The sequence below is a fragment of the Vigna unguiculata genome, chromosome 9 (assembly GCF_004118075.2).
Source record: "Vigna unguiculata cultivar IT97K-499-35 chromosome 9, ASM411807v1, whole genome shotgun sequence".
Taxonomy (NCBI): Eukaryota; Viridiplantae; Streptophyta; class Magnoliopsida; order Fabales; family Fabaceae; genus Vigna; species Vigna unguiculata.
This window is the reverse complement of record NC_040287.1, coordinates 25,095,069-25,119,522: the sequence shown is the minus strand read 5'-3', so window position 1 is coordinate 25,119,522 and position 24,454 is coordinate 25,095,069. Positions and strand designations below refer to the sequence as shown.

Below are 24,454 nucleotides of genomic sequence, written 5' to 3'. Positions count from 1 at the left end.
CCTCACCGCTACATCTCCTAGTTCATGTATGGACCCTTATGCCATCGAAGAAATTGAGGCTCTTGAAGATCAAGTTGATATTATTCTTGATGAAGTATTTGAAAATTATGATATCATTTTATTATCTATGTTACTTCATGTCTGGATTCTTATACGGTTTAAAAAATTGAGCTTATACTACTATGGCAAGTTCTTTGTAAAAGAGGTCTAATACCAGCTTGAAGAATATTTGAATGTAACAATGTTTTATTTGAATTTGCCATGATAACCTGTGCTTGTTTTGAAACAAACTTGCATTGAGTTTTTTGCAGAGAACTCAACAAGCCACCAAAACTATGATTAATCTTCATTTCTAGCTATTATGGTGTTTCTAAAGTCTTAAAAAATCACACACCATGATGAAAGAAGTCACAGACCCCCTCAAGTGTGAATCATGAATGTGGACATGTGAATCCTTGAAAGCTTGATGTTACTCTTTGTAGTTTACATTATAGTGTAGTTATTATCTTAACACATCATGAGTGGATTTCTCATTTTTTTTATTTGAAGCTCAAAGTTTTTTCATTAGTCTTATAATTCATTTGTCCAATAAATTATAATTCATCTTATAATTATGTTCTTTCATATAAGTAATTTCACCTTCTCTTCATTACTCTATTATTTCAATGCTTTCTATAATTTATAGTGTTTCACATGCTACTTTGTAGTATTCTATGTTAAGAAATTGACTATATACATGAAGGAAAGAATGCAGATTTGCTCTGACGAGATTTTAGAAACATAAAGTGGATTCGATTACTTGTAAGTTTGAATACCTCATCTCATTATGCTACTAGTATGTGTTCATCCCTCATGTGATTTAAATTAAGTTCACTAAAGTCTTAAACATGTCATTGCATTTTCATTGAGAAGCAAAGTAATTTTTATAAATGTTGGTTAATGAAATTCATTCTATGAACCTTGCAGATTTCCAATTTAAGTCTAGCAGCCTTTTAAACTTGTTAGGGGAATCCCATGATGCATGTCTCAAAATTTTTCAATAGTAACAATATAAAAAGTAGGAGAAATTAGAGTTTTAGTTCTCTTTTAACAATATAACAGGAAGCATGTTTATGGATCTGTGGGAGTCATAATAACTTAATGAGGAATAATAGGCTGTTGTGAGTAACTTTATTAAATGTGCCCTGTCAACCCTTTTATTGAACCACATCATGTAGATGACAAAATAAAGTTTTATCATTTTCTTAGTACCATGTTAAAATTGAAGTTTATTTTCTCTAATTGTTTGTGAGGTTAGACGAGTTTATCAAACTCAAGACAAGATTTTGAGAAACTCTAGACAAGTTTAGATACTCTATCATTTTGGTATTGTATTGTATTTTAGCATTCTAAACATGAACAGGTTGAGACATTCACAAAAACTGGACAAGGGGAAAAGGCTGGTGATGCTGAACAACAGAGTATTAAATTTGAAAATTTAAATAGAAGTGCCACTCGAGTTCTCCTATTCCTCTTCCAGCATGTCCTTAAAGAATTGGTACCGGAAGGGAATTATTCTACAAGTAACTAATCTTTCTCAATAAAATCTATTAAAAAAATGCAAAATGCTCTATCTTCATGGTCAACTTCATTCTCCTGATGTGTTCAGTTTAAAGAAACATATTGGATTCCCTTACTCTTGGGTTGTGTTTGAAAAGTGCTAGACATTTTATCTAAGATTTCTTAGTTTGAAATTCAAATATCTGGTTCCAACAGGTTGTTAACCACTATGAGCTCTAAATTTCTTTTGATTGAATGATTTATTATCTTTTCTTTTAAAGAATTTCCTGAACAAAATGCTGAGGATTCATTGATATTTGTCTTCTTTCTCTTTGGCTTGGTCTTTATGCATGGTTTCTTTTGTGTTAATGTGAAGTGAATAAGCACAATTTTTTCCCACAATGAGTTCTAGTTGGCTTTTCTTTCCCAACCAAAGAAATTTATAATCTGTAATTTAGTGTACTCTTTATTTTGAGTTCATAGGTCAGCAAGATATTTGTCTAAGAGTCACACTCCAACAACGAGATCCATCTTAGCATTGAAAATGGCATCTATTACCGCTTTAGATTCAATACAAGAGAGCTTGCTTGGTTCAACCATTGCAACACAATCTACACCAGCTTCAAGGATGAAGAGTACTCTTTATTTGGTAAACATTCTAATTCTACTACTGTTGTTTTACAAACTACAAGATTGCCATAATTGAAATATAAATCCATTTAGTCTTTGTTCAGGTTTCAACATTAACTTTTCTTGGTGCTATCAACCTGCTTCAACCATTGAGTAAAAATATTAACCATATGGACTTAAACCCACGATAACAATTTGTGATTCATGTTGGGCAAAAGCTTTTTCAGGTAATGCAAATCACAACTTTGATTACCATATTAGAAATTAATCATCCTGTTTTGATATCCTGCTAATTGCTTGTAATATAGTTTGTGTATATCCTATAAGAGTATGAATAACTTGAACAACAAATAAAATTTATTTATTTTTATTTGTGATTTGAAACCTTTTGGTTATTTTGATTCAAGAATTATTTTTATTTTTATTTTTATATAATGTTGTTAGATGTGTCAAGAATTACTCTTATGTCTGAATGTCTACATCTTTGCTCTTGAGATTTCATGAGAAAGATAAGACTTTTTTCAAATCCTTGATATTTGATTGTACTCAATTCTTACAGTTTTTCGGCCGGTTACCACTAGTTATTAACATGAGTTTTGATGAAAAATAATCTTAACCATCTATGTACAATTATATGATGATACAAAGTAATTTATAACTCTAAATACTGATTATAATGTGTCTTTAGATGGCGTTCCAAAAGAAGGACTTCAAATAAAAAATGTACCTTTAAGGACCGATGTTCTGAATTTGATGACAAAAAAAGTAAGTTCTTTAATTTTTTTTTTGGATTCTGAGCTTTGTATTGCTTGTGTTTAGCATACTATTCTAAGCTTTATTTGTTTTCTAAATTTGATAGTTTGACAAAGCTTCAATGTTGGATGAAGCAATTGAATATTTGAAGTCACTACAATTACAAGTGCAGGTAAATCTTTTATATATATATATATATATATATATATATATATATATATAATAAAATATTGAATGAGCTTTCTAATTGGTGATGGTTAATTTTCCTATGTCCATAATTTATAAAATCTCGTCAAGCTTAGAAAAGGATTAAGGAGGAAAGGCAAGAAAAATTAGGATGGAAAAACAAAGTAATAGACTTTTCATTATTACTGAAAAGTGAAAGCTGCATGGTGATTTACATAGCCAAAAAGGTTGTATTTGGAATTATTTCACTTAGATGAAGATTTTAGGGTTATTGATTGAAGTGTAAGCTTGTTTTACAATAGTGTCTCTCTATTTATCACCGATATACTATATCTATTGGTTATATTATATATCATATAGTATCCATACCATACATATTAGCTCTGCATGATAATATACTATCATCATTTGTAACGAAAACTGAGAGCAATTTAATTATGCAGATGATGTCTTAAGGAAAGGATTGCTTGGCTTGAGGCCACTAATGAGTACCTTTACAGAGAACTTCATGAATATCGCAGTAGATGTGCTTTTGTAGAGATGCGAAATCGATGAACCAACAGTATGTAAATAGGAAAATACTTCAAATTTAAATGCATGTGGCCTTTTTTCTATAAACACCATCTACTGTTTATAGACATATATAGGAAAGAAAGTTATCATTTCATTTCGTCAGCTTGTATCAAGTTCTTCAATCACACTTTATACTTATCCTCTTGTATAGGTTATATATCAACATGATTATCCTACAATAGTTGTAAAGTACACATTATATACGATATATATCAGAACAACCCTTTGTGTGATTATCTTTATTTTTTAGTTAGTTTTATGTAAGGAAATTTTGATTCATGTGTGAAATGAGAATCTCAAATGGTCATGTGGTTGGTTATCCCTTTATGTATGACTTATATAAAGAAAAATAGTAACATAGTTGAAAGAGATTAAAAAAGTTCTAAAATGGAATGCTTGAAAGATGAGCTTCTGATTTATGTTATCTGATTTGTGGCAGTTTTTAATTGTCAAAATGTGATATATTTTGTAGCAGTTTTTAACTGTAAAAAATGTGATATATATTTTGTGACGGTTTTTAACCGTCAAAATCTGATATGTTTTGTGGCGGTTGTTAACCGTCAAAATATGATAAAATATAAAAAAATAGAAGTAAATTTTGTAGCGGTTTTTGACCGCTAGTAATTTCTTTTTCGTTTTTGACAGTAATACCAGCGGTTAGATTTTTCTTGTCAAAATCTATTTTTGACATGCATAATTTTGAAGGTTTTTTAAACCGTCAAAAATTTCATTTGTGACGGTTTATAACCGTTAAAATTTGTAATTTTAACCGTCACAAATGTTCACTTTTTTTGTAGTGTTGCCTTGTGATTGAACTAAAATTTCTGATTCCAACATTAAGACTGCATTCAACACATTGTGAAAGTGCCTACCAATAGTTTCTCCCCGATCAATGAAAGAAAAATGATACATTTCGATTCTTCACATTATGTCCAATGATGTGCATAAATTTAGCAACTTGTTCCTCCACCGTTGATCGAAAGGCATCCTTAACAAACCCAGTTGCCCTTAACCGATGGCATAAATTAATAAACGCCTTCAATCCCATGCAAATGATGTTGCAACATTGATTAGTATGAACTAAATATGACATTAATTGCTCGCAATGACGCTCTTTCTCAAGCACTAAGTCTCTAATTGTATTTGTAGTTACTAAACTCAAATTAAGTATATGTAATGCATACCTAATAATGCAACCCATTATCATCATGTTAACTTTTGTCCTCAATTGTAATTATTCTTTTAAGTGTAGAATAATATTAAAATCTACACCTACAATATCGTCTATGAAATCATCATCATTGATAGATGAAAACTTTGTTTCTCCTTCCATGTCAACATCCTTAATTCACCCACCCACACCCACACCCACGCAACTAATCTAAAATATAATTATTCACATTACAAATAATAAAATACTTAAATTTAATTCTAATAAAATGCAACTATATATAAACATTAATATGAACTTTTTCCGTTGTTTAAAATTAATTTAACTAAATTAAAAATACCATATATTCTTAAACCTAAATGAAATTAAATTAAATTCTGCCAATTTATAAAATTATAAAACTGTTTCTGATACAATAGAAATAGAATTAATACCACATAACACATTTTCTATTTTCTCTTTCTATCTTTCTTGATACAATATAAGCATATCGTCAAACCAACCAACAAACTAAATATTATCATGCCATATTAAACAATTAAAATCAACATATTTTACTCTCCACAGATATACCAAATGAATTCACATACAAAGTTTATTTGTTGACTGAAAGTAGTGTAACACTCCAAATTTAGGATTTCACAAGAAGCTATCATCGCTCCTTTTGTTTAAAAGTGAAACAATTATATCACAAAAAGATACTAAAAAAACTTATAATTTTTAATGTAAATAGGTAATCCAAAGCTTTCATTGATAATAGTAATAATAAAAAACAAAGTTCCAATTAAATACTAGAAAACAAAAGAAATTTCCACAGTCTTCATTGTTTGATTGAAATCAACTAAAGAAATAATAAACCCCCGAGTCCATTCCATTCTCTCTACAATCTACTTCATATCAGAAACATCTACATTACCATCTACTCCCGTATAACGCACACATTATACAATCATCGCACATGCAACAAACACACAAACAAACAAATAGGGGTAAACTAACCATAAACAATGATATTCACAAAAGAAATTCATAAATAAAACATGTCCAATAATACTCAACGTCAAATTCAAGTACGTAAGAATTATGATCACAATCAATCATTGGTTTGAACACACAAACCCCAAAATCCAAACAATCATACCAAACAAACATAACATCATTTTCATCTAAAATCTTCAAACATAGTGATTATAATTAAGCTTTGATTTTTCGCGTCCTCTCACCCCACAACAACATCTAGTTTCCTAGAACAGATGGTTCGATGTGTCCCACTATCGCAACCAGATTGTTTCCCTTATTCCTCAAGGAATTATGAGTAAAAACGTCGATGCATCGCACATTGGACACTATACTTGCAACGAGCTGAAATGAGGTGAAACATCTTTCCCTTCTCCACTGCTTCACACAGGTGAGAGAGTACAACACTCGAACCAATCCTCTACCACTGTTTCACACAGGCGAAGAGGACCCTTTTTCACTACTTCACACAAACGAAAGAGTCACCACTGAGTTCCTAGGTACGGAAAACCTCACACAACACTTAGTTCCACCAAGAGTCTTTAAGAAAGGCAAAACACTCTCAACATGCACCACATCATAGTTATAGATTGCCAACAAAATACACACCACCACATTATGCATAGCAATAGTTCCATAACACATACACACCATCACATCAATGTATGAATATAGCCAAGAAATCATGTACCCCTGAATTCACGTAACCCATGCATTTTCGTGAAAGAAAAATAGAAAACATGCACTAACCAAATATTCCAACAACACCTATTCCAAAGTTAAACCTCATGGGCTGCACCGTGGTCCACAAAAAAAAATGCCAAAATAAACCTTACAATAGGAGAAAGTAAGTGTATTTACATGTGGACCCCACTCATGCATCATCTCACATGCTACACTAAATAAACAATGGTTAAACCTGCACTACATTCATCTTGACGTGAAAGAACTAAGAAAAAGGATGGAAGAGAAAAACTAATCCATGACAGAAAACCACTGCAGCAACGTGAATGAAAAAGAAGCACATGCCTTTATGTGAAAAATAATGGAAAGGAAGAAAGAGAAAACTCACAGCTTATGTTCACGTGAAAGAGAATAGAAAGATAAAAAAACCAAATAAGCTAACTCGTGAACCCATTTAAGGTAGCAAAAGTGAAGAAAAACAATATAATAATTGTTGCACCAAAACAACGAAATAGGAAACTTGGCAATTTACCACCCTAAAGTGGGTTGCATCGTAAATGGAAAGAAAAAAAAAACATATATGGTCCATGGCCTTTTGGAATCCTCACGCTTACCACTACAACATCCCCACGATTCATGCACAATATCACACGTGACCTTAAAGAGCCTTCCACCAAGTTGACTAACATGAGATGTGAAATTGTTAAAGAGTTAAGACTTCTACCAGGCATCATCCAAAACCAGTGAACTATCATAGTGAAGAAAGTCAAATAAAACCTACCCCAATCATCTAATCAAAATACACAAAAAAGAGAATGTTACATGGGTTCATAAATCCTTGGTTCATAAATCCTTGGCAGTGTTAACATTTGTAGAAACACCCATCTCGTTGTACCTCGTTCCAAACAAGAACCTCACATGACCTTGGCTCCTTTACACAACCACTAAGCATATACATATCCATGTGCATGAAAAACATGCATGATCAAAATTGTGAGGGAAACCAAACACTCCAACACGAAGAAAGAGCGGAATACATACTGCACTGCATGTCTGGAGTAATAAAACAAAAGTAAATATGTGGGTCTGTGCCACCCGCATTCAATATTTAATTCTCTAGCATTTACGGGAAAAGGCCAAGCCAAAAGAAGAAAGAAAAAGAATAACCCTGTGAACCCTTAAAACCCTACACCCTGCAACGTGAAAACATACCCGTGATGTCAACGACTCCATGAACAAAAACTATTGCAGCATGATATATGGGAGAATACATTCAGAACCCATCACAAAGCGCCTGCAGCACACACATAACACACCCCAAACCAGGCCAAGCACGAAAAACAACAATGATATAGATTTATGCATCAGAAAATAAAACACACCACCACCATACACAAATGATTCAATATAGGTTCAAAACCATGCACAAATCAATACAAAATAAAGAGAAGAAATAAGGTAAAGCTTCCCCTACCTAAGGTATCTCTTTGCAGCGTTTTCCTTCTCTACCATAGCCACTCCCGAAACTGCACCCTTGTTCACTGCTCTCTCTCTCTCTCTCCTTCCTAATTCTTCCCCCTAAAACCTTATAGGGTTTGGCCTTATCTAATCCCACCAAATATTTCAGTTAAGATTCTCTAAATTTGAATTTATTTCTCTCGCCCTTTGTATTATTTAAATCACAATTCAAAAGATAGAAAAATAAAAATAAAAGATTGAACAAAATATGATGCAGCGTAAAAAAAAATGGTGCAGCATTTAAACAATATATCATGCAGCGTGCATATACATGACTGAAAAAAAGAAAACCAATTCATGTTATGTGGGCCCTACTCCTTAAAGGAGAAAAAATTTGAATTTAAAACCAACACACAAGGCAAAATTCGACCAACCAAGTTCAAACCCCGCACCTGAACACATTGCACACAATTTCCACCACTAGGCTACATGCCATCACATGATATAACATGCATTATAAGTATTAAAACACTAAATACTCCACAAACCATAATTCGTTAAATTAGATAAATAACAACTTTAATCACTCCTTTAATTAAATTAGTCTTTCCTCATGACTAAAATAACTTGTTATAGATCCATACTAAATTATCAATCACTTTTAAATTTTACCTAAGATATTCCAAATTCTTCCTGGGTCTCACAAGTAGCACTAACCTTTTCACTAGAACTTGAAACCAACAACAACCACCTCAAATCAACACCCCAAATCAGCACCTCATCGTCAACGACCACCACAACCCATTCAACATCACTAACCAACACGAACAACAACCACAAGGAACAAGCACGACACACACCCTACATGAAAGCACAACACATATTAAGGAAAGATGAAAAACCTTCAACCACAAACATCGCATGCACACACAAACCAAAAGACGTTTTCCAACCCAAGCACCCAATCCCATTATCACACATAAAATCCTTTTCTCCCTCTATTTTTTCTTAGCAAAGATTGGATTCCTTCTCCCTAAAATGTATTTAAACCCTCCTACATTCCCTCCCACCCATGGAAACAAACAAAATCAATACATGCATGGTATGCATGCTTCGCGAGTACGAAGAACAATAGTGGAAGAAATGGGAGATCAAACTTCTTACCTTAGCAATGTTGCACTCCAACACCACTTCTCTTCGAAAATGACCTATGTACTAAGCTTATATAGGAGTTTTCTATGGTAAATTAATGCACTCAATGTCCACATTCATGGCATTTTAATATAACCACCTACTCATCTCTCCCCCTCCTCTGTAGTCAAAGCAACATAATGCATAAGAATCTTCCATATTCATGCACATGGAATCTCTACTTGTGGTTACATTGCATGGTTCAAGAATATGTTGGCTAGATTTATTCAAAATAAAGGAGAGTTATTTTTGTCTTTCTACTATGCATGAACAATAAGTACCCACACATCTCTCTAATTTGTGCGGATGGGCCGGGTATCATCGTTCTCAAATCTAATTAAATCATTTGAAACAAACATGTAACCCATTTGCATATCCGTTCTCCCACTCACTCATGAACAATGGCAAATGTAGAAACAAACACAATGTTAAATCATAATGACTTTGCAGGCTAAAATAGACACATAACATATTAGTTAACATTGAACTTGAATTGTAGAGGAACATGTGGCAACATTGCTTCTTTTTATGGACATTGTTGTGTTTGTACTCCTCATTTCCCCTATTATGTTCACATGGTTTGCTTTTATTCATCCTTAGATTGTTCTCTTTTGCTTTTTACCATATATTATTTCTATTCTTCATATATGTCCTGATTCCAATCGTCTTCCTTTTGCAACTATAATGGTTGGAGGATGCAAAACAATTGTAGTTCCCTCATGGTGGTGGGAATAAGGGTTTAGGGGTAACACCCATATGCAAATGTAGAGATGATGGAGTTTTGATAACACTTAGAACTACTAAGAATGATGGGAAACAATTTTGAAGTTGTCCTAACTACAAGGTTATATTTATGAAATTTTGTTTAGTTAAATTTTATTTTTGTGAAAATTTATTTGTAATAAATATTCATTTTGTGGTATGGTTCTGTTGAAGAACATAGTGACAATAAGAAGTAATAATGGGTAGATGATTGGGTTATATGCTTCTTCATATATTGGTTTTTAACCATTAAGGGATGTAGCTAACTCCATTCAAATTTAAAAACATAAATGGAGACAATGAATAATAACAAGGAATGTCAACGATCATCCATTTTTTTTGTCTAAGTTAATTATAAATTTCTCTCCGATCATTATAATGTGTCTTATCTCAAACAACTTTTTTGCAAACCAACTATTACACATATAAAAGTCACACATCAATAAATAACACATAGACAATCCCAAATAAAATGTAAAAAGAATATATAACTACCTCGGTATCTAGCGGAAGAAATTCATGGTAGCATAACTTAGTGAGTTCGATTTTGTTGAATTCCAGTTTAATTACAATCATGATTAAAATGGGAATTAGAAAGTGTAATATCTTGAAGATGAATGTTGAAAATTGACGGTTGAAACCAAGTTCTGTTTAGGAAGTTCAAGTTTCATGTTATATGAGGGAAGTAAAAAAAAAAAACTTGATCATAAGAAATGTGCGTTAATTGATTTGGTTATGGTCTGGACCTACAATGCTTCCATGTTTGAGATCATGGAATGTTTATTAAAGGTGTGTGTGTCTTCAATAAATGATTTTTGTCAATTCAATTACTGTTTGATTGAAGATGTTGTCTTGCATTTCCTCCGACCCGAATGTCTTTAACACTCTAATTACAACACACTTTATTATAATGTGAGTATTGTGGTCGTGTTGTTTCTAGATGTTAAAATATTGGAAGTATCGAAAACATTTAAAGAATCTTCTTTTTATTTGATCGACCCATTTTATGATGAAATTAATGTATTATGATATTAAACTTCTCCTTGGTTAAAAGCACGAACCTGTAGTTTTAAATTCTATATGCAACTTTTAAGCTTTCAAGGTTGCCTTCTTATCCTAGAACTTCTTAAATTGTCCCTTTTTCTCCAACAAAACAAAACCTAAAAATTGACTAATTCAAAGTAAATTGCTCAAACACTTGTAACGTGATTTTCTTCACAATAAAGGGATGGTATGTGTACGGAAAAGAATCGAGAAATGAAGATTTGAATTTATTTATTTATCTATCGTGGTGAGGTTGGAAAGGAGTGACAGGTGGAAGAAGGAGCGGAATCTGAGAGCAACGAAGCATCATCATGTTTGGTGGTCGACTTTTGTCCCCATCAATACTTTTTCTCAACCCATTTTCATACTCATTTATATTCAAAGGTTAAACAATAAGTGGTGTTATGTATTTGAATTTTATAATGAAAAAAGTAGTTTAGAATAAAGAGTACACTAAAATTGGTAAACCAATTTCCCAATAAGAATAAATTATTAATAAGATTGACATATATAATACAAGAGTTGTTTAAATTACGCTAAAAGAAAATAAGACGAAACAATTTCATAAAAAGTAATTGCTGCAATTAGTTATGTACTTTGAAATGGTTAGTATATTATTTAACTGCATGAAATTGATAACCCTTCCATCAAAATACAATCTTACTGGAAACTAATTCCGTCTCTCTTAAATATTAATCTTTATTGACTGAATAAATAATAAAAATTTCGTTAAAAGAGAAAGAAAACGATAGGAAAAAAATATCCATGGAAGAGTGAGTGGATGCAAATCAATGGAGTTATATCAACCTGTATAAACCTTATTAGTGTTTTTATCAAAAAAAAAGAAATATATTGAATATTTTAAATTTTAAAATTATTCAACATTTATTTGTTTAATAAATAAAAATATAGCAAAAATGTTGAAGAGCTTAGAATTATTCTATTACAAATAGAAGTAAATGACTGACATACCCAAAACTTATGATGTACGAATAATATATGTACAGTACGAATATAATATATGTATCAAATACCACACTGATACGTCAATACATTTATATAATAATTCTTAAAAGATATATAATAATTCTTAAAAAAATACATATAATTGTTATTGTATGTGTGAATTTAAATTTAAATAATATATATTAAAATTGTTAATATAAAAAATTATAAATTATTATAATTATGAAAATGTTACTATTGAATAGACTAAATATTTTATTAATAAGTATTAGTAAATTATTTTAAAATACCATTAACAAGTACATGTACATGTCTACCATAAATAAATATATGATGCAAATCGAAGAATCAGTTATCATAAGCACCGAAAGTAATATGACACATCAAATGGACCGAGTAATCCTCAGTTTAGATTTATTAAGTAAAGCTTCAATTTGATGTTTTATGTATATAATTATTTGATACTAAATGATGCGAAATACAAATTTTATATTACAAACTTTTAAAAGAAAAGTCGAGTTGATATAGATTTAGTTATTAAAATAATATTAAAAATTATTATAATGTGATTTGTTCAAAGTTATTGAGTCATTGATATTAAATTGTGGTTAATTTTACGTTCGAAATATTTATTTTTTTAAAAATAATTAAATATTATACATTAATAAAAATTTTATATTATAAAGTAATTTTATTGAGTTATATATAAACTCAATGAAAAAAAAAAACCCTTAACAATCATTATTAATTTGAAGGATTGGTTGGAAAGAGAAGATTTAGCTTTTGGGACAGACAGCTCTGTCGTGGCGGTGCTGTCTCTTCAAAGAAGTAAACCGTCGTAACAGCCAATCTTAGATTCTTTTCCTACCTATTTTCAATTCCCATAATAATTAAAAATAATAATAATAATAATATTTCTTCACTTAATTTTTTTATATGTTTAATTAATTTAATTCCTCACTAGTAAGTAATAATTGCTTGAACTTCATACGTAAATTCCCTCTCTTACATACATTTACCTCATTTTCTGCAAGCTAACAATTTGTTCACAACCTTAAAATACAGTACCCCACATGCGAATTTCACTATCATCATATTCCAGAAAAGGTTAAAGTTAAGAAAAAAAGAGAAAAAGTAAGAGAATTGGCACTTGATCTTCTGTGAAATCAAATGCTGAAGCTCTTTAGGGCCTATCAGTGTTTCCTCGCCTTCTTCCTCGTCATCTCTATCGTTGTGTCCGTCTTCACAGGTGCTAACTCTCACCCCATAAGATCGAACTCCCCAAAGTTTTCATTTTTAGAAGGTTTTCACTCTTCTTGAGTTTCGTTTGTGTTTCTTCGAGTTGTGGGTTTTGTTGTTGTGCCTTAATTCAGATCTGAGACCAGTTTAAGTTGTATCGCGATTCAGTTGGATGCTGCAGCAATTATTGTTTTTTGTGCTTAATTATGATACCCATTATGTTCATGCTTACGAGGGAAAAAAGATGGGAGCAATGGACAGTAATTTTAATTTCATAGTTCACTGTCTCATTTCATCCTTTCCTGTTTTTTGCCCCTTCTGGACTATAAACTTTTTCTTTTTTTTTTCTTTCTTTCTTTGGTTAGTAAGGGTTATACAGATTGTAGTTTTGGCTTATTTTCTTCAATGCATTTTTTTTTATGAAACCGAAATTGAGTCATGTATTCTGAATTTTCGTCCTCTTGATGTTTTTTTATTTTTTGCAGGTAGTTCATGACATACCCTTTCAGACTTCAATTGCTATTGTGACATGATGACATTTTTCACTTTGGACTGAGGTTAATTTTCTTGAAGGTGATTTGATACTGTTTCAAATTATGAGTGTTGACATAGCAGTTATTGTCTGTATGTTTTTCTCTGCAAATATGTTGTAAATGATGATATGATAGTTAACGGTCTGATTGATATGAATCTGTAATTTTTGAGTTGTTTAATTTTTGATATGAATCTCTAATTTTTAACTAAAACTATGTGATATAGGCTTCTCAAAGATCTGAGAGATACTCTACATTCTATCTTGTTATTCATACAGCGACAACAAGCCAAGCTTTTTTTCCACTGCAAGAGATCAAATGACACTATAATGTTCTCTTGTAAATTATATATATGGAAAAACCATTGGCCTCTAAATTCTTCTGAATGTTTTGACTATAGTTTTTCTGCTCTCCTGTCTAGCTGTTCATATGGAAAAAGAGTTGGTTCATCATTTTGTCTTCAACTGTTGTTATTCATTATTTAAAGCCATCCTTTTTTTTGTCTTTATATTTGTATTTGTATGTCTTAAATCTGAATTTTACGGTATCCTTTGGAAATTCTATCAGACGGCTTTGTTTATTTTTCTCTAGCAATAGCTGGTAAATTGTCAAACTTTGTTAACTTTTTGCTGCCTGATTGCCTCTGCTTCTGAAATACCTTTAACGTTTTATATTCTATTTATTTTTAGATTAAAATCTAGAAAAAGATGGCAGCTGAGCTAGTCAATGGTGCAACAAGCGAGAAACTAGCTGAAACTGATTGGGCAAAAAATATTGAAATCTGTGAGCTAGTTGCTCATGATAGAAGGTAACCAAAATGCTTTTTATAACCTTATTCAATGTTGCTTGTTTCTGATTGAACAATGTGAATGAACAGTTGGTGCCAATGGTATATTTGTATCACATGAGACTAAACTCATTTAAATTTGTTAATATATAACCTTTTATGTTTCAGATTTTGACTAAGGAAACTTTGTGAATGTGTGTGTTTTTTCTTTCTTTGCTTAGGAAACGAACCTATGATCTTTACCACTGCCACCTGAGCTTTGCCAAGTGGCTAACTGTGTGTTTGATGTTGGAGGATAATCCTTATGAATGATCATTTTTCTTTGGTCTTGGTGAAATTGATTGCTGGGTTCTTAGGAATAAGTTATTTTTCATTCTAGGTGCACCTTTTTATATTCGATTTTTTTTTTCTCAAAAGGAAAAGTTGTAACCCTTCAATTAGTTGGCTAATGACTGATATTTTATGCCCGCCATAGTAGTGTGTGGTTACATTTGCTTACATTGTGTTCAAAGTATCTGTAAGGAAACTAAATGTCTGTGTAAGAAGGAATAAAACAAATAGTTGGTTGGTTAGGAGCTTAGGAGGTTATAGTCTTCCTAATAAGAAGACTATATATTGGTGGGTTTTATTTTTGTGGGGGACGTTTTTTGGTATGTTGAGAGTATAAACAGGATTCTTAGTGTCCTGTGAGAAGGGAAACATCATCCCTTGACAGTGTTCTTGTTGTATGACTGTTGAGAAACAAATAAACGAGGCATATACAGTTCTGAGAGGGTGTTTTTTTGTGTTTTCTGTGAGTGAAAACATCTTTGAATCGGTTTCTTCTATCAAGAAACCTACTAGTACTTATGATTGAAATCTTGGAGAGGTTTTGAGAAAAAGAATCAACTAAGTCTTAAAAAGAATGATCAAATCCAAATGAGCTCTTAATTTACAATTCAAATTAAGTTCATGGTTCTTGTTCACCCTATCTGGGCTTGATTATGAACATAGATGAACATGTAGGATTGTCAGGATAATCCATCCATTGTTTCTGTTTTTAACTATCACGTCTTTTGAATATGCAGGCAAGCTAGAGATGTTGTCAAAGCTATAAAAAAGAGACTAGGAAGTAAACACCCTGATACTCAACTTTATGCTGTCATGGTGAGTATAATGACTTTATCATGAATTTAGTTTCTCGTTATTCTGTGTGAATTTCTAAAAGTTTTAACCTATGCTGAAAAACTTGTATAGAGACAGTTTGAAACCACATAGTTTCCATTGTATCTGATGCAGAAAATCTTGGTTATTTGACATTCTTGAGTTAAATATTTACATTTCTTGCTTTCCTGTTCTGTAGTGTTGTACTTAACCATCTTTGATCTATTTTGCTTTTCTAGTTGCTGGAAATGTTGATGAACAATATTGGAGAGCATATTCATGAGCAGGTGATTGATACTGGAATCATTCCCATTCTAGTAAAAATTGTGAAGAAAAAGGTTAGTTTTCACTGCAAAGACTTCTGTTATCTAGCATTGTCATTTTTTCTTAACCTCACTTTTTTATTCTCTCTTGCTCTTTGTTTGCAGTCTGATTTGCCTGTGAGGGAGAGGATCTTTCTCCTATTAGATGCCACACAAACATCCCTTGGTGGTGCGTCTGGAAAGTTTCCACAGTATTATAATGCATATTATGAGTTGGTGGTAGGTACAAATTTGCGTACAAAACCCTAGGACAGTCTTATGTTTTGATCTGGATTCATTTGATTAATAAGCTGTAGTTAGGCTGTTGACTAGGCAAAGAAAGTTTATTTTAACTCTGATTTTAAAAGTATAAGAAGAGACTAGCAGTCATTTTTCAATTGGCAGCAATTGAAGTTTTACTTGCTTATTTGAAGGGTAATTTTTGTGTTCATATTTAAACTGGATATATGAGGCTAAGTGATGACTCCCGGTAATTATGATCAGGTTATAGTATGGTAGTTGCTTATATAGTTTAGAGTGCATTGTGATGACTAAATGGGAAAGGAACTTTGTGCCATGGTGATATGCCCAAAGGGTCGCAAGAGTACATGTTGGGTTTGTACATCAGGTTCAGCCTTTGGGCCCATCTTCGACGGTATAAATAGAACAAGTCTGCCTCTGACTATATGTGAGAGTTGTGCCTTAGCTAACAACTTAAACTTTTAGTATGGTGGTAAGGACTATTGATCATATCATTTGGTATTAGAGCTCACACATACAAATTTCAAGTTTGATATGTTCTACTCATTTCAAGGTTCTTAGGCAAACTGTTTCTTAGAGGGAGGGAATGGCATGTGTAGAAGGTAGCACAGGTATATGTTTAATTTCGAGTAAAGCTCAATGCTGAGATCCATATTCAATAGCTTAAATAAGTACTGGATTGCATCTGATCCAAAGTGTTACAACATGTCAATAGTTTTGTCTTAGAGCTAATGATGGTTCAAATCCTAGGTTCATACATGTTTGTAATTATCTCAAAGTTTGAGGGCGAACTGTGGTCAAGCTTAAGGTCTAGATTTGCACTTCTATTTGCAGTTTAAGCTTTTGACATGATGGTAAACACTCTTGGTCGTATCAAAAGGGGCATGATTGATCGTGATATTATTATATATTAGAGCTCGAGGCATGATATGGTGGATAGTAAGCATTTCCAGTGTCACCCATTGCTAATTAACTTCTCTTTATTTGTTTCCTAAAGTATTGACTGCTGTCATTTTTCTGGTCCTTTTGTACATAATACAAGTAGTTGCTATAAAAAAAATGGTCGCTCGGTTAATTTATTTGTTTTTCCTGTACCTGTCATTATAATTAATGTGCTCTTTGAACAACACAAACAAAATCATGACATTGGTTTTATTCTTTTCAGAGTGCCGGAGTGCAGTTTTCTCAAAGGGATCAAGTGGTCCAATCAAACCATCCTAGTTCACAACCTAGCAGGACTAATAATGTACCAAACAGGGAGCAGGCTGCACCTAGACATGAAGCAGTTGCTCCGCAAGCTGAGTCCCAGACTGTCCCTGAATCTAGGTGACTTTTGCTTCAGTTTTAGTAAATTTGTGATTGATCATAGCTTTAAAATTCCTTCTGTAGATGAATATTTCAAATGATTTATTATAGCAAGAGGGATTATTTGCTTTAGTTATATAGATGGAAAATGGGATAAAAAAGATTTATCCAAATATGAATATTTATGTCGTCAAATGAAATGAATGATGAGAGGTAGTAGTTTCAAAATCTTCTTTTGGGTGATTTTTTTTCCTTAATGTTTTTTTGATAAGTTCTTTCTGAAACTCTTTCTTCACATCTCATTTAAATTTACATGTCTTTTGTAGCATTATTCAAAAGGCTAGCAATGCATTAGAAGTACTAAAAGAGGTCCTGGATGCTGTTGATGCTCAAAATCCTCAGGTGACTCCCAACCCGAGAGTGAGTTTTAGAATCTAAAAGTAATTCCATTCTAACTATTGCTTTGTAAATGTTTTCTTTTGTAGGGAGCAAGGGATGAATTCACCCTTGACCTTGTAGAACAATGTTCTTTTCAAAAGCAAAGGGTTATGCATCTTGTGATGGCTTCTCGGTAGGCTGCTTCAACTTTCTCTTTATTAATTTCTTTCGATGCCTTTGCTTCTAGTTTATTGGTAGCTCTAATCTAAGATTTTTCGTTTGACATTCATCCTAGATTGGAATAACCTTTAGCAAGAAGTTTTTTCCTTGTAATTTTCCTAATGTTTATATATTTGTGCATGCACAACCCAGTTATTTATTAGCATTATATGGTTAATCTGTTTCTTAAACTGGTTTTGCATTGATCTTTTGCAGAGATGAAAGGATAGTTTCTCGGGCAATTGAATTGAATGAGCAACTTCAGAAAGTTCTCACAAGACATGATGACCTTCTTGCTGGCAGAACTACAGCAACAGCAACTCGGTTCAACCATGAGGAAGCAGAGGAAGAAGAGGAGCCTGAACAGTTAGTCCGAAGGTGCCTTCCCTGCTTTTGGAATTCAATTTCTTACACTTTTGTAATGTAGGATGATACTGAATTTTCCAAATTCTTTAATCTCTGTATGGCTAATTCCTTGCAGATTACGTAAGGGAAAGGCTTGTGCAAGACCTGAAGATGAGGAGACAGAAACAGACAACCCTCCCTTGGGTTTACTTGGGGAGAGACTCAATCGTCCACTAATAAGACCACTCTCAATAGAGCCACAATCTCGACATGCTGAAACTCGATCTCCACCTGTTGTCATCCTGCCATCACCTGAAGCCGACACTCGATCTCCACCTGTCGTGATCCCACCACCACCACCACGGCCGAAACAGAACGGTGATGTTTCTAATCATGTGGCAATTCCACCACCACCTGCAAAGCATGTCGAGAGGGAGAAGTTTTTTCAGGAAAACAAGGATGGTTCTAATTTGTCTGGCCACATGAGAGGCCTCTCCTTGCATAGTCGTAATGGCAGCAGCTCTCACAGTGGAAGCTTTGATTTTAGTGAATGATCTCTTCACAACCGGATCTTTATCTTTTCTTTTCATTTTTGTCTACATTTGGAGTTGGTATTATTGAAGAAGCTGTTGTGAGGAATTGGTGATTTCTCATTCAGTCTTTGTGAGTATGGAGATGGGAGGGAAAAAAAGGAAACCACATCTGCTTCAGTTTACAAATTACTTGTAATTATGTTATCAGATTATGTGTCATGACCTGAGGTTTGTGAGTTTCAGGTGCAAGTGTCATAACATTTTTTCTTTTTAACTTGGTTTCTAGAAACCACAGTTTTTCTTCCCATGGAACCTTCTAAAAACCTTTAAATACCACATTTACTTGTTCGTACGTGTTTTGCTTTTTTATTTGACTACAGCGAAATCTACATTCAAAACTAGCTACAATTGCTTGCTTAGGTTGTAGATTTGTCTTTTGATTTGATGTGTTGTTTCATCATAGATATTTTAAAATTCATGTAGAAACTAACTATGATAATTGTGACTGATTAAATCGAAGTGAAAGGCAAAATGAAATGGAAACTGAAGTTAATTCTTTTTAATTGATTAAGTAGTAATAAAATACTGAAAACATTGCAAGATAACATTGAAGTTTTATATTATAACAAAATAAACACTTTTGAAAAAGTGATTTTCTCTTAATACACCCTTATTGTGATATGCAGTGAAAGAAAAGCGAGGAAAATTTCTCCATTATTTTTATTTCCGTTTGCACTCTACTTTGTTCCTTGGTTTCCATTTGATATCGTCCAATCTTACTATATAATAACTTTAGCATCACTCTTAACTAGTATCTTTTTTAGTTGAACTCATGGAGACTTACACTACAACATATGTGAGGTACAGTAATATTTGCTTAGTTACATTTATTAAAAATGTTACTATATATCTATTATAGTTACATTTTCTTAAAAATGTTACTATATATAATATTAACAATAATGTTATAACATTTTTAAAAAGGTCACTGAAGATTATTACACTTTCCCTACTTTTAGTAACATTCTATTATCATAATTATTAAAAGTGTTACCGTAGATAATTTTATAAATTATTATGATGTTTTTCAAATAAATACTATTATGAATTATATTAAATTATATGTTGAATAAATGTTATTATAAATTATTAATTTATATTAATAATTATATAATAACATTCCCTGCGAGATTTATTAGTTTTAGTAAACATATTTTTTACATTTATTAAAATTCTTATTATATATAAATTATATTTATTGTAGTAACATTTTTTTAAAATATATGATTATAAATAATCACTAAAAAAACTAATTTTTATTAACGGTTAACTTTTTTTTCCAATAAGCTGCTCAAAAAATTGTTATTTATGATTGTTTATTTTAACCACTATAATTGTTTATATATTATTTTAATATTTTAACGGTTAGAATGATTCAGACTATTTATTCACGTGGTGCTTTATTTTCTAATTTATAATGTAGCGTCCCAATTGAATAGAATAATTCTAACGAATGCCGCATGTATATGGTATATATAAAAAAAAGGGAAATCGACATAAAGTATATAAGAATCAACCATTGCGGTCATTCATAGTATACTCAAAGGAATACTCCAAAGGCACATCACAATGTCCTAACCATAGACTAATCACATATTAGATTAAATTGAAAATTTGCTCACAGAGCAAGAAATTACAAAATAACAATACACAAAGAGAAATGTTTAATAATGAGCTATAAAGGATCCAAGAAGCCTAACTACACAACAACTCCCCCGCCAACATCACAATCACCAAGAGTCTCCACATTTGCTCACATAAAAGATTTGGCGATCATCGCAAAAAGGAAAAAGTCAAACAAGAGAACAGACACAAAGAAAAAATGGTAAGCTAGAGATAAAAATAATTTTCATCATATAAGTATACAAGCAAATTTTTAAACAGGCTTTTCAATAAACACACATGGCATGTGAAGGCAAACAATGCAAGACTCTCAAACTCAATTATCCAGATTATGCATTGATATAGAATTCTAAAGGAAGTATGCACGTGTGTTGGTTTCTAAACTCTGCAGAGTCTAGACACAAGGAGTTATCACACAACCACACACAAGGTTAATCCATGATTATCTAAGGCCATTATCCTGCCAGAAACTAGGACCTCCTGCCACTCTCACCACATAAATCATTCTACTCTATATGAGCGTGAACAATTATCAGAGTTTAGAATACCTTCTTTGATCTAAACATCTCCTATATAACCACACCACCATGAAATCTCGCCAAGAGTTTCATGGAATTACGTCCACTCATGCCATGTCCATGTTTCTCACACCAAATCCACATTTTATCTCAAGCATTATAATCTCATGTCAATGCCCAACCAACCAATCAAGTCATGTTTCGTTTCACACCAAACACATCAATTACAAGAAAATATAAATGTCACCTCATTCATGCATAGCTTCATACATCATATTTTTAACATTAACTCAGTCAATCACAAGTTAAAGTAAGGAATTAAAATTCTGCAACAATTCTCGCTTAAGCTAGATTGATCTCGCTTAAGCTAGAAATTCTCGCTTAAGCTAGACTGGTCTCGCTTAAGCTAAAATTCTAACAAAGAGCAAAGTGAAATTTTACTGCTCTTGCTTAAGCTAGACTGATCTCGCTTAAGCTAGAAATTCTCGCTTAAGTTAGAATAGCAGATTTCCACAGGTTTCAACATGCAAAAAACCCAAAATCTAAACAACAAAACTTAAGAAACACAACCACGAACATCAAACCACCATTTTAAGCATGATTCAAAACCAAAAACATGCAAGACACTAAAAAAAAGGTTTTAAAGTTTAGCTTCCCTTACCTCAAAACTGAGAACTAACACAAGAAACCCTTCAGGGAGGAGCACCAAGACCTTGAGCAGATTTAAGAAGCTGAAAAATAGAACTATGGGAGATAAGAATGAGACCACGATTGAGACTCACATGGAACTAGAGCTACCAAATAGAGAAGAATGAAGGGATAGAGTTTTAGAGCTCAACTTACATGGTGAAAGATGGTTTCAGCTAACTGGAAGGAGAATTTTGCAGCTGCCCTAGCATAACTCTTATTTCAACACTAAGAGGAAGAGTGAGAACTTTTTTTGGTGAATGAGATAAAATGAGAGAGTTAGGGGCTGGAAGGGGGTCTTGGGGGTACTAAGTGGACTGACTCAGGGCTCCCAAATAAAAACCAAGGCCAAAACGTTGGAGATAGAAAGAAAGAAAAAAATGGGTCTTACTTACCAAATCCAGAACATAAGTTTATCAGTTTTAGATTATTTCCTTATTCAGTTCCGCTTGTCGTTTTCTTCAGGCTATTACGTGCTTTACTTTGGGATTTAATGACGAAGCTTCTCATCTCCGATGAGGCTAGTAGAGATTTTTTGAATCTTTGTTGCAGTTTTGACAAGGTTTATTCTCAGTTATAGATGAAGTCCAGCTAGGTTGCCCCTCTCTTCGATCTCTTGCTCTCTCCAATCTCTCGATCTCCTTCTCTTTACATTATGCAATGGATTTAGGATGCGAGTTTATGTGTTAATTTTGAGAACTTAGATCGATTGGATAATTAGGGCTCACAATTGATTTGCAACGATTCTATTTTTACTTTGCTTTCTGTCTTTAATGTAAACACTTTTTTAACCTAATAAGCTAATCAAAATACAAATATATTATCTCTTCTTTGGAATTGTTGTCAAAATAATTTTGGGACTTTTCTTATACAATGCTTGTAAAAGAGAGTCAAAGTATGTGTGGAGAAAGAGAGTGAGATGTAGAATTAATGCAAGAGTTAAGTCGCGTGAATAGGTACTTGCATTGACATAGCAACAACAACAAAAATTGAAGCAATTGTTGAGTTGTAGTAAGTGAAAACCAATTATGAAGGAAATTATTGACTCGTAACTCAATGGTGAAGGAGTTTCATCAATTGTTCATGGCAGGGGAGCCATGTACCCCGAATTCGGATGCCCGACAACTAGAATTATTTACATTTGTGGTTTATTGTAAGCTTGTTATTTTGGAATGTAAACCTAAGGCCATGATTGTGGACATCTGTGAGAAATGCGATTCATATATTAGAGAGTAAACTTATATTTATTTCTATAAGAGGGGACATTGTCTAATATTTTAACCTGTGTACATGTTATCTTTTTTTTTTTATTTGTCTTTATGTTTACATAATTTTATTAATAGGTGTTGTTTGTGTAGGCAAACTAGAAATGTATATGAGAATGTGAAGAGGAAGATTGAGAGAGGAGTTGGTTTTCCCAAATGTATATCAATAAACAATGTAGTCTGCCATTTCTCTCCACTACCCAGTGGAGAGACAGTGTTGGAAGAAGGTGCTATATTGAAAATGTAAGATTCTTGGAGCATGAATTTGTGATGTGTGGTTGGAAAATTAAGACTATGGTTTTTGTTATTGCTTGGAAGTTGATGATTGTTTCTTTTGTTGGTGCGGTGATATGGCTTGTCATATTGGTTGGTTTGTGTGTTTTATTTGAAGGAATTTCATTGCTCTGTTATATGCCTTTTTCATGGTTCTTCGCATTGGTTACTTGCATGTACACAAGACAAATACTTAAAAACGGAGCTTTACCTAGTTTCTGGAGGTGCTTCCTTGCCTCATCCCTGTACATTCCATACTTCAACATCAAGACTTGTTCTTCCAAGTCTATAGGAATGAGAATGAAGCATGTTAAGCTTACAAATGACTTTTGAGATTTTAGTATCCCAATTAAATCAAATTCTAAAGAAATGAATGATTCAAGTTGTGTTTTCTATATGTTTATAGGGAATAGAATCAAGTTGCTCCTTTGTTATTAAATTAATCACCATTCTAAATTCTTGATTTTTTTTCCTCTTACCATTTCTGATAAAATTCTTCATTTAAAATAATAATTTTTGTGATAGTTCTTGTTATGTTTTGGTATCATTGATATATTTGATGTTTTTAAGTGAAGAGTTTCACCCAAATTTATGATAAGACTGACAATAAATGAATTTGGGAGTGCTAGTGTTAAATGTGTGGATGCAGTACATAAAAGAAAATGAAAATTGCTAAATTCTATTAGAAGGTAATGACAAACTTCTTTTTTGTTAGCAGGATATGTCATCTTGGTGTTAGAGACTGGTGCTCCCAAATGCTTTATTTAGTATACAAATCTAGAAGTAATGTAATCAATAAGTACAAATACTTTTATCCTAAAAATCTGACTTGTTTATTGTATATATATATATAGTGATGAACATGTACATGAAATTTTTATAAAGTTTTAAATTAATAACTTATTTATAATGTATCTATAAAATAAATATTGTTAAAAAATTTTAGTAACATTTTTAACATGTAGCCTTTTTATTAAGAAAAAATTACTAAAAATTTCTAGTAAAAGTT

General features: G+C 32.2%; 1 protein-coding gene across 3 annotated transcripts; it reads left to right on the top strand.

Annotated features, from left to right (window-relative positions):
- The first annotated feature begins 12,996 nt into the window (after positions 1–12,996).
- Positions 12,997–19,371, top strand: LOC114164626 (TOM1-like protein 5). Of its 3 annotated transcripts, none has more exons than XM_028049361.1 (11): positions 12,997–13,223; positions 13,699–13,786; positions 14,436–14,554; positions 15,601–15,679; positions 15,916–16,014; positions 16,105–16,218; positions 17,405–17,565; positions 17,871–17,946; positions 18,030–18,115; positions 18,358–18,519; positions 18,623–19,371. In XM_028049361.1, the coding sequence occupies exons 3-11, from the start codon at positions 14,454–14,456 to the stop codon at positions 19,038–19,040; spliced, it is 1,296 nt and encodes a 431-aa protein (XP_027905162.1). In that variant the 5' UTR covers positions 12,997–13,223; positions 13,699–13,786; positions 14,436–14,453; the 3' UTR covers positions 19,041–19,371. The 3 variants fall into 3 exon arrangements, with proteins under 3 accessions (XP_027905162.1, XP_027905163.1, XP_027905164.1); XM_028049362.1 differs by having other exon boundaries at positions 13,010–13,277; XM_028049363.1 differs by lacking the exon at positions 13,699–13,786 and having other exon boundaries at positions 13,014–13,223.
- Positions 19,372–24,454: the final 5,083 nt, after the last annotated feature.